The following is a 9,978-nucleotide window of genomic DNA, read 5'->3' as shown; positions in this document are numbered from 1 at the left end:
GGGGGGTGGAGAGAGGGGGTAAATGAGATGTGGAGTCAGGGGTGGGGGGGACGAGATCTGAGGCTGTGCGGTGGATATACATCAAGCGGAGGGCTGGAGTGACGCAGAGAAATAGGCCCTCCATAACGCAGCGGCTGAAAGTAGCTTAAAGAGTCATGGCCGCCGGCGAGAAGTGGAACAATTAAAGGGCCGGCGCTCCTCGACGGGGACGCGTACCGCCCGAGTCGGAGTCCAGCTCCCGCCGCACCACAGAGGCATTGCTGTCACATAGCTGCGGTGGCCATCTTGAACGAGGTCAGCCAGTCAGCAGTTCACCTACAGCCATCTACAGCCATGGAAATCCGTCCACTTGTTCATTAGATGTTTTGCTAACAGACACGTTCGACTCGATCAGTTACCGGCAAAAACACAACAGATGGGTTTGTGCTCGGAGTACGGGATGGGGAGGATTCTCAGCGTCTGCCACGCCAAGTTTGAGCTCCATGTCTGTGAAATTGGCTGAATTATGGCCGTTAATTATGGTTTAAGTCACTTAGCTGTGGCGGGCATCTTGACACCAGTCAGTCAGTCGTTTACCTGCGTCCACGTGAATCCGTCCACTGGTTCATGAGATATTTTACTAACAGACTGACAAACAAACAGGCTAAATCACCACCGTAATGAGATTTGTGTCCAAACTAAAGTAAATTTTTTTTTTAAACAAAAGACCAAAAGCTTTTAAAGAAAAACCGACGGTGACCAGAAAGGAGCTCCTCGGTCTTTCAGATTGCCGAGGTCAAAGTGGCCAAATTACCATCACGGACGATAATTTAGGAATGATTCAATTAGTTTTCAACAAATCGTAATTGCATCACTCCAGTGGAATTGGATTGACCCTGACCCTGACCCCCCCACCCCCCCCTCGACAGACACGGACCCGCGCAGTCCTTAAGTGCTCACCCATGTGTCTTACATGTCCGCGTTAACCGCGATTACTCCTCGGGGCCGCCGTTATTACGTCGATAATGAAATAAAAGTGCTCCCCTGACCTCGCGCTTCCGACGGAAAGTCGTCGTGGAGGCGCGGGGGGGGGGGGGGACTTGAGCGCGGGGGGGAAGGAGGCGACGGTGCTCTTTTGAGATGGAAAAATAAAACGAAGAAGAAGAAGAAAAAAAAGTGATTCATGACCCCGCGGTTGAATTATTAATCTTTTAATCTCCACTGCCGCAGCAGACGAGACGCCTCCATTTTTGGCCACTGGAAAATNGGGGGGGGTGGGGGACTTGAGCGCGGGTGGGAAGGAGGCGACGGTGCTCTTTTGAGATGGAAAAATAAAACGAAGAAGAAGAAGAAAAAAAAGTGATTCATGACCCCGCGGTTGAATTATTAATCTTTTAATCTCCACTGCCGCAGCAGACGAGACGCCTCCATTTTTGGCCACTGGAAAATTGCAGCTCAGCAAAAGGAGCGCTGGCACTCCGGCCGGCAACGGAGAGGGGGGAAAAAAATTAAAAAAGATACTTCGGCGCCCCGGCGAGGGTTCTGCGGAAGGGTTAACGGAACAATCGGGATCCTACGTATTTGTGATGGAGCTGATCGGTTTTCGAGCGGACCGACGAGCTGACGGCTAGTTGGAGCTGATGGAAGTGCCCTCACGGTGCACTGGACATTAGCTAGCTACTCCCCAACCCCCGGGTCGTGGACCAGTACTGGTCCGTGGGTCATTTGTTATCGGGCCGCACAGAAAGAATAATTAACTTACAGTATTTCCGTTTTTTTTTTTTTATTTCCGGAGTCTGAACGACATTTATTTTGAAAAACTGAGCGGATTCCCTCCACTCCATCCGTCTGTGACTCACTCTTGATGCGTGTCAGAACGCTTATCGAGGTCACATGATCTGTTACCGCTAAAAACGAACCCACAAGCAGAGAAGCGAGCGGGTTCAGCAGCTCTGCCGGGGCCTCCGGGACGTCCGCTGAAAACGCTGCGGGAGGACTTCTAAACCGGAGACGCCGTTCCTCTGCGCGCTCTGTGGGGCGGGAACGCTAATCGTGCCCCGTCAGCAGCAGCTGCGGCGCTGAAGCTAACAGGAAGTCCCGGTCGATTTGATGCATCACTTTTATTAGAGGATGGAGGAAGAGACAGGATCCCGGTTCGGTCGGAGAGAGAGCCCTGGAGGGGGAACGCTCGGCCCCCAGCTCGCTGCGGTCGCGGCTCTGCTCTGGTTATCCGCCATCTTGTTGGATCGAACTGAGGCCGTCCAAGGAGCTATCTGCGACAGGTAAGATATTAACTGTTCACAACCCCTTCGATCAGACCTCAGCTGACGGCTTCACAAAACTGCTGACTGGGCGACATTTTTGTTTTTTTTGTTTTTGGACTCAACGGGCCACAGCTCCACGTGTCCACCTCCCTCAGCTCGGTCGCAGCGACACGTCGGGCGTTTGCCCCGCCCCGCCCGCGCTAATCCTGCTTCCTGCACCGAGCATCAATCTGTACCAGGGGACTACGGGGCAGCTTTTTTGCTATTCCCCGCGTGTCGCGCTTCATCCCTCGCCTCATCCTTCAATGGCAGCGAATAATTGTTCCACCGGTGGCAGGCTTTAATTATTCACATGATGCCAAGGCTCAGGCGATGGCAGCTATCACCTCATCCATCACCAAGAACTATTGCGCTGCCAATCTACAAATGCACTGGTCTACCAGTGTGTGTGTGTGTGTGTGTGTGTGTGTGGGTGGGGGGGCATACATGATAAACATCTCGGCAGCAAACTGCTGATGCTGGTCTTCATTATTTTCAGATGGGCCGGAGATTAACAGAGAGGAATGGAGAGCGATCCTCTGCTTTATAGACTGCGGTGTGCGAGGAGTTCGGCTGGTTTCGCAGCTTCAGACGGAAACCCAGAGCCGCTCGCTCCCTTGATGCTCCTCCAAGTCACCGTCTTCGTTTGGCCGCACTTCCTCTGCACTGTTGTTGTCCTCGTTTTATTTATGTATTTATTTATATTCTTCCGTACGCGTTCTATCAATCCAGCCGCTTTGTGCTCGTGTATCAAAATGTTCGGCTTGTTCAGCAGATGACTTCTACACTTTCACTTTGGTTTCAAATATCTTCCCCATAGAAACACTGAGATCTTTTCCATTCCTTCAAAAATATTCTTTGAACTCTGTTTTCAACAAACTTCCTGTCTTAGCTGCCTTGTGCTGCTTTTAGGCTTTAGCTGTTGTTCTGTCACTCTTGGCTTTTAGCTATTCTTAGCTACATTTGCTGCTTTTAGCCAGCAAGCTGCTACTTTTAGCTCCTGCCTAGCATTTTGATGCTTTAAGCTAGCCATTTGCTAATTTCAGCATTTACCTACCTTTTGCTACATTGAGCTAGTTTTTTTGCTAGTATCTTTTAGCTAGCATGCTACTACTTTTAGCTCCCACTTAACATTTTTAGCCTTTAAGCTAGCCATTTGCTACTTTTAACTAGCTTTTTGCTATTTTTCTTGCTACGTTTTGCTCCTAGCTAGTATTTTGATATTTCCAGATAGCCATTTGCTAATTTCAGCTTTTAGCTAACCTTTTGCCACATTTTGCTAATATCTTTTAGCTAGCATGCTACTACTCTTAGCTCCCACCTAGCATTATGATAATTTAGGCTTGATATTTGCTACTTTTAGCTAGCCTTTGGCTATATTGAGCTAGCTTTTTGCTACTTTTCTCTTTCAGCTAGCCTTTTACTGTTTTTATCTTCTACCTAGCATGTTGCTAGTGTTAGCTCCCACCTAGCATTTTGATACTCTAAGCTAGCCATTTGCTACTTTTAGTTGACCTTTTTGCTGCGTTTAGCTAGCTTTTTGATACTTTTCATGTTTGACTTGCTCTTTTGCTCCCTTTAGTTTCGCGCTACCGTTTTTCTATTTTCAGCCAGCGTTGTGGTAAAATTTTTGACAGCAGAGTTTCAGCTACGTCGGCAAAGATTGCGCTTCCTCCTCGGTTCCCGTTCTTCTCTCTTGTGGGTTTCAAACATGCTAAAATCATTAACCACGACAGCCTGAAATGAATCCAACAAAACCATCTACTGAAATTAGCATCACCTCCCCGTAAACAATATCGATTCCGGCAGAGAGAAGAATGAGTGCAGAAAGCCCGAGCAGCCGCTCTGCTTTATTAAAAGCCGACTGTAAGTGGGAGCCGCTGGAGCACCACCTCTAAGCTTATTAAAGCCCTTCAAACCAACACCCAACAGTTTTCAGGCTGTTCGCAGGCACCGGGTAACGCTCCTCGAGCCTCTAAAACAAGCAGTCGCTGCCTCTTGTGCTTCTTTTTTCCTAAAGTTGCAGAACCTATATTAAGAAAATACAAAACAGGCTGACAGAAAAAAGGCGCGGAGAAATAGATATGTGCCAGAACGTGGGTGCTCTTTAATGAACAGAGCCTATATTTCCTAAAAATAAAGATGCTTTAAAGGTAAAAAAAAATGTGGCTGTACACCTTTTCAGCATTGATTAATCAAGAACAGGTGTGGGCAACACTTTGTTTCCAGCTTAGTTAAAGCAATCAAAGCGCTGCTTAAAAAAATATACACTCTTCCAGACCAATAATTAGACCTTTCCAGACGTTTTGTTCCTTTTCCTGTTCAGACAAGCTGTGGAAAAAGTTGTTAGGGTTTAGAAATCTTCTGCACGACTAAGAAATTAAGACGAGTTTCCCTCTTATTAACTAGACATTTAAACCGTTTGAGGCTCAGGTTCATCAGCGCTTCGTTGTTCGTCCCACTGAAGCATCGTTTGTGGCGTAAAATCCGGCGGATGTACTCACACTCGGTCCGTCCCGTAGCTGCGGTAGTCCACGGCGGCCGAGACGGCCACGATCAGTGCCGGCACGCCGTAGCCCACCAGGTAGAAGTAGCGGCGGCGCGAGTGCTCGCTCTCGAACACCTCCACCAGCATGATGTAGAGCTGCACGCCCTCCAGGAACATCCACGTGAACGCCGCCAGGAAGAAGAAGTGGAGCAGGGCGGCGAACACGGCGCAGGCGATCTGCAGAGGTTGTGCAGAGAGAGAGGGACACAGAGGACGGGCTGGAGTGTTACTGTTCAACCACAGAATAAAAAGGATCCGGTGTTGACCGGGTTAGAACATGTTTAGATCTGACTTTAAGTGTATAAAAGCATAATGGGTCATTTTATTATCAAGTCAAAATGGGAAAGCTGTGGCCTCTAGAACCACTTTTAGCAGCTATAACTTGAATTAGCCATTCTCTGTACGTCTCTCACATGGTTGTGAATGAATGTTGCCCTACTCTTCTTTACAACATTGCTTTAGTTCGTTGGGGTTTGTGAGCCTTTGTTTCTGCGTGGCTCTACTAAAAACATCCCGCCATGACATTTCAATCTGGACTGGACTTTGACTGGATCGCTCCATTCTTTTCTTTTTCTTTTTTTTCGCCACTCCATTGTAGATTTGTTGCTGCGTTTGGGATCGTTGTCCTGACCAACGACCCGGTTTTGTCCGGGCCTTTAGGTGTCGGACCAATGGCCCCACGGTCGACTCTACGATGCTTCTGGTTTACAGAGGAGTGCCTGGTTGAGTCAACGAGCTGCAAATCATCACACCTCCACCGCCGTGCTTCACACATCTCAATTTTGGTTTCATCTATAAAGCTCATTATATTTTATTGTGTTTGGAAACGTGAAACTGTATCACTGTAAGAGGGGAGACATTTTGTCCCTCCTCCCCTAACGACCGTAAATATGATCCTAAAGCGAACTAGCAGCACTTTTCTCCCCGACCTCTTCATATCGGCGCCTCAAACAGTCAGCCTCGCCGAGCTCTGGCCCGCGCCACCATGTTCGCTGCAGTTTGCTTGGACCGTGGAGGAGGAATACGAAGAAGTGAAATCAACGACCCGGCCAGGTGAGAGCACATCAAACACATACATGACCATGGCAAACGGCCGCTCTCATGACCGAAACGCTCCTTCAGACACAATCCCTCCACGGATTGATCCAATTATTGGCACAGTTAAACATAACTGGGGTGTTTCTTTTTAGTTTTTTTGTCACCGAAATGGATTCGGTGAAATAACTAAAAAGGTTGAGTGGACATTAATTGCAGTGGAGGACAGCGATTGTGCTGCTGGGCTCTGAGTCAGAGCCATAAAACGTTATGGGAAGAAAAGGTGCAGGCCAAACGGCGTCGTCTTTAACTTCACAGGAAGTTAGCTTTGTGGCTTAAATGATGTGTGGGATTTTTTTTTTTTTTTATGATATTCAAAGAGAACTCGGGCTTGTGTCACTTCTTTGGTTTCGGGAAGCAACGGAAGCGGAAGACGGTCGTTTCTTACGCCTGAGAGCGCCGTCCGCCTTGCTGGCATACAAAATAAGGAGTGGGGGAGCTGCGAGGAGCCGCAGGCGGACAAAAGCCAGCGCGAACATACGTAATGACTCTTCGTCTGCTGCGTGAGAGCCGAGCGTACGCGGCCGAAGATGACTGGGCGCTGACGGTGTGCTCTCCACCTGCCCTCGCAGCTGAGCTCCTCGCAGAAAGCCAAATGCCAGCCAGACCGCAGCTCGTGCACCGGAAGGAAGTTTCAGTATCTCGTGATCTTAATCCAGATTAGACTGAAGTGGTTACAAATTAAAAAAAAAAAAAAAGAAAGAAAAAATGGTAAATCGGTGACGAATGTAGCAGCGATACAGAACGAGCTGCTGCTTGGTTGTACTTGGAAGGCCGCGGTTCCGCCGCGCAGCCACGGGAGGTACATCGTGTTGAATAAATAACCCCGCAGTTTCTTTGCACTCAGAGGGTTTTTTTTTCTTTTTTCACCGAGCCAAGAGGGAATCCAAATAGTCCAGGGCCGCTGACACGCGGCGGGGAGCCTCACTCGCGAGCCCAGCAGGACTCCGAAAGGTTAGGAGGTTTTTTTTTCTTTCCTTCCAAAACATTTCTGGATGAAGAGCGAAGGAGGTGGACACCCTTAAGGGAAGATGCATCTTGGCAGCAGAAATGCACTTTTCCCTGTATGACACAGTGAAAAGACTGACTTAGAGTTGTTTGAACCACAGCTGGGTGCTCGAGCTGGGGTAGAATTATATACGGGTAGAGATAGACTGCATAAATACAGAATATATGAAGATTAGCCTGTTTGTTTTGAAGCAACTGGATTATTTACTGTCGATGACGCATTTTTAACCTCTCCAGGTTCGGTTTCCTCCAGTTTGCAGCTCTTCATACTCCCTCTCGTACACCGACGAGCGTAGACGCTTCAGAGTTTCGCCCGGAGAACGTTCCTGCTGTTTGGTGTTGAGGTTCTTCCCATTAGCGGCGCTTGCGGCACCGATCGGAACAGCAACAAACCCCAGAAAATGTGCTTCACCCTGATGGTGTTGATCAACTAAAACTTCATAAATAAACTTGTGTTTTGTTCCTTTTAAAGTTGAAAATGAGTCACTGACAGAGTGTTAAACACACCTGCTGCCTGGTAGGTTTGTTTTAATTTTTGCCCCTGGGTCAAATGTTTGGTGTGTTGATTGTTATTTTTTGAATCAGGTTTTATGAAACTGCATTGCAATTTTAAAACGACACCTGTTTGTGAGCTGTTAGTTTTAGATTGGGAATAATTTGTGTCAATAATTAACAGAATCCCTTCCTTTGTTTTGGGTTAGGGCCTAAATTGTACAGATCTGTACTTCTCATCTATCTTTAATAGATTGGATCGTATATTTTGTATTGGCACAAAAAGAGATTCAGAACCCGATACGTCATATTTGGTGACATCTGAAATTACTTTTCAGTACACTTTTTAAATTAATTATCGCATATCATGTATGTAGTTTTGAGTTAAAATTTAAGTTTCTTCCCCCTTTCTCCTTGTTTGCAGAAGCCATACAGTTACACAATTTAGTTTTTTTATACTATATAAAATCGTTCTTTTTGTTCTGCTCCAATATTGATAGATCTTCATTGGCTGGAGTCCCACAGGGCTCTATACTCAGCCCAGTCCTGTTCGTTATGTGTTTAAAATAGTTTTTCATGCAAACAATTTTATTCAATATTTCCATGAACACTGTCACTTTTCTCTAATAAATGGAGTGGAGTGATTTTATTAAGAGATTGTAAAAAACTTAAAGGACACTAATTAATAAATTTTCCCCCTTTTTTGAGGTTAGAGAAATCATTTGTTAATGCCTTGTTATTTTAATTATTAATCTTAATAATGCACATAACTCGAGTTAGCTTAGAAAACTCGAAAAAACTAAGAAAACAAAAAGAAAATACTGAAGAAAAAATCAATTTACAGTATTACCTCCAGTGCCTACTAATAAAAGTGTGATATTTGATTTATGTAAAACTTTGACAGGTATTTTAGTAGTGTATATATATATATATATATATAATATTTGAACTAATCTACCTCTTAGTTCAATCTGAGTTCGTACAAACATAAAGCAGTACTTTGCGAGCCTTCTTCTTACCGGCTGGTCCCCGCGGTTGATCCCCACCAGGAAGAGCGACTCGGCGATGAACAGGCTGACGCACAGGTTCTTGTGGATGGTGTTGCGGTCGCTCTGGAGGCCGCGGAAGAAGCAGAAAGTGAAGAGGCTGATGAGCAGGCACACAAGGGACAGGAGGATGCCGACCCAGGTGATGACGTCCAGGAGCATGTCGTGAACGGGGTCGGAGTTCTGCGACAGGAAAAAAAAAAAAAAAGAAAATCGACAGGTGCTCAACGGACAAGCCGTCCTCTCGTGCTCGGAGATCCGATTTTAGGGTTGAAATTCAGGAAAAACTTACAGTTTTTAGACGGTTTTTTTCTTTTAATTATTAGATTCAAGTGTGAAGCCAACACCAGACAAAACAAGCTTTTTTCATTTTTATTTTTTTAGAATAATATAACATCTATAAAATAAAAAGAGTCCCAAAGCTTTCATTTCCACTGTTGTTTTTCTGGCAGTAAAGTGCAGACACTCAGCTCTCCAATAAACCACTACACCAAGCCACAGGTGGCAGATATGAATCATAAATTAGTCAGTGTGAATCAATTTAAAATGCCCCCCTGTTGTTTCAGTTTGGTCTGGCAACAAAGTGAAACAAAGTGAGCAGCCCAAAGGGCCACAGGTGTCCAAGACCAACACAACACGAATTCAATCAAAACAGAACACGGGCGATATCTTTCATTGTTGCTTTTAGATAAATTTCCTCTTTTCAGATTACAATTTACCGATCACAGCCAGTTTCGAAGGAGGACGGGACTAAAAAAGCCCTTTTCGCCGACAATAAGCTTGTGGTTTACTGGGGGAAAAAAAGAAACAACGGTAGCTCTGCGTCAACGGCGAGAGAAATTTACGCGAGTTCGTGGGAACCAGGTGCACTTAGGAAGCAGAGAATTGAATTTTTCTTGACTCGGTAAGAGGAGACACTTCCCGACTTGGCCCGGATCTCGTCACAAACAACAACTCTCGGCCACATCGGAACTTTCAAGAAATCAGAAAACTAATCCGTGTCGACAAAAGAGATGATTTCGAATCCGTGTTCGTGCATTTCTATGTCCAAGCGAGGAGTTTGTTGAAGGGTTCATACGAAGCATTTAAAATAGGTTTGCTTTTATTTTGGAGCGGACCAAACTTCGACTTTCTATTTCCGTTCAAGGAAAATATGTAAAGATTGTTTTATTGTCTGATTGCGTTCCTTTCACTGTCGACCCGTTCCAAATTTTCAGTTTATTAAAAAAAAAAAAAAAAGGAAATTTTCTGTGATATTATGAGATCTCGTGTGTTGGCAACTCTCGGCTATGACCACAGACTCTGACCTGAGAGACTCTGACTTGAGAGACTCCGACTTGAGAGACTCTGACCTGAGGAACTCTGACCTGAGGGACTCTGACCTGAGGGACTCTGACCTGAGGGACTCTGACCTGAGGAACTCTGACCTGAGGGACTCTGACCTGAGGGACACCGACCTGAGGGGCTCTGACCTGAGGGACACCGACCTGAGGGACTCTGACCTGAG

At 46.0% G+C, this 9,978-nt stretch overlaps 1 protein-coding gene across 1 annotated transcript in view; it reads right to left on the bottom strand.

The window, feature by feature from the left end:
- LOC108234847 (adhesion G protein-coupled receptor L3) overlaps positions 1–9,978 on the bottom strand; it is a 289,951-nt gene that overhangs the window by 27,219 nt on the left and 252,754 nt on the right. The window contains exons 15-18 of the mRNA XM_037976458.1: positions 8,445–8,654; positions 4,789–5,007; positions 4,611–4,654; positions 168–195 (exon numbers count right to left, since the gene is read on the bottom strand). Coding sequence (XP_037832386.1) covers positions 168–195; positions 4,611–4,654; positions 4,789–5,007; positions 8,445–8,654 — 501 coding nt within the window. The remainder of the gene's footprint in view (positions 1–167; positions 196–4,610; positions 4,655–4,788; positions 5,008–8,444; positions 8,655–9,978) is intronic.

The sequence above is a fragment of the Kryptolebias marmoratus genome, linkage group LG7 (genome assembly GCF_001649575.2).
Source record: "Kryptolebias marmoratus isolate JLee-2015 linkage group LG7, ASM164957v2, whole genome shotgun sequence".
NCBI classification, from domain to species: Eukaryota; Metazoa; Chordata; class Actinopteri; order Cyprinodontiformes; family Rivulidae; genus Kryptolebias; species Kryptolebias marmoratus.
This window is presented reverse-complemented; position numbering and strand designations above follow the sequence as displayed.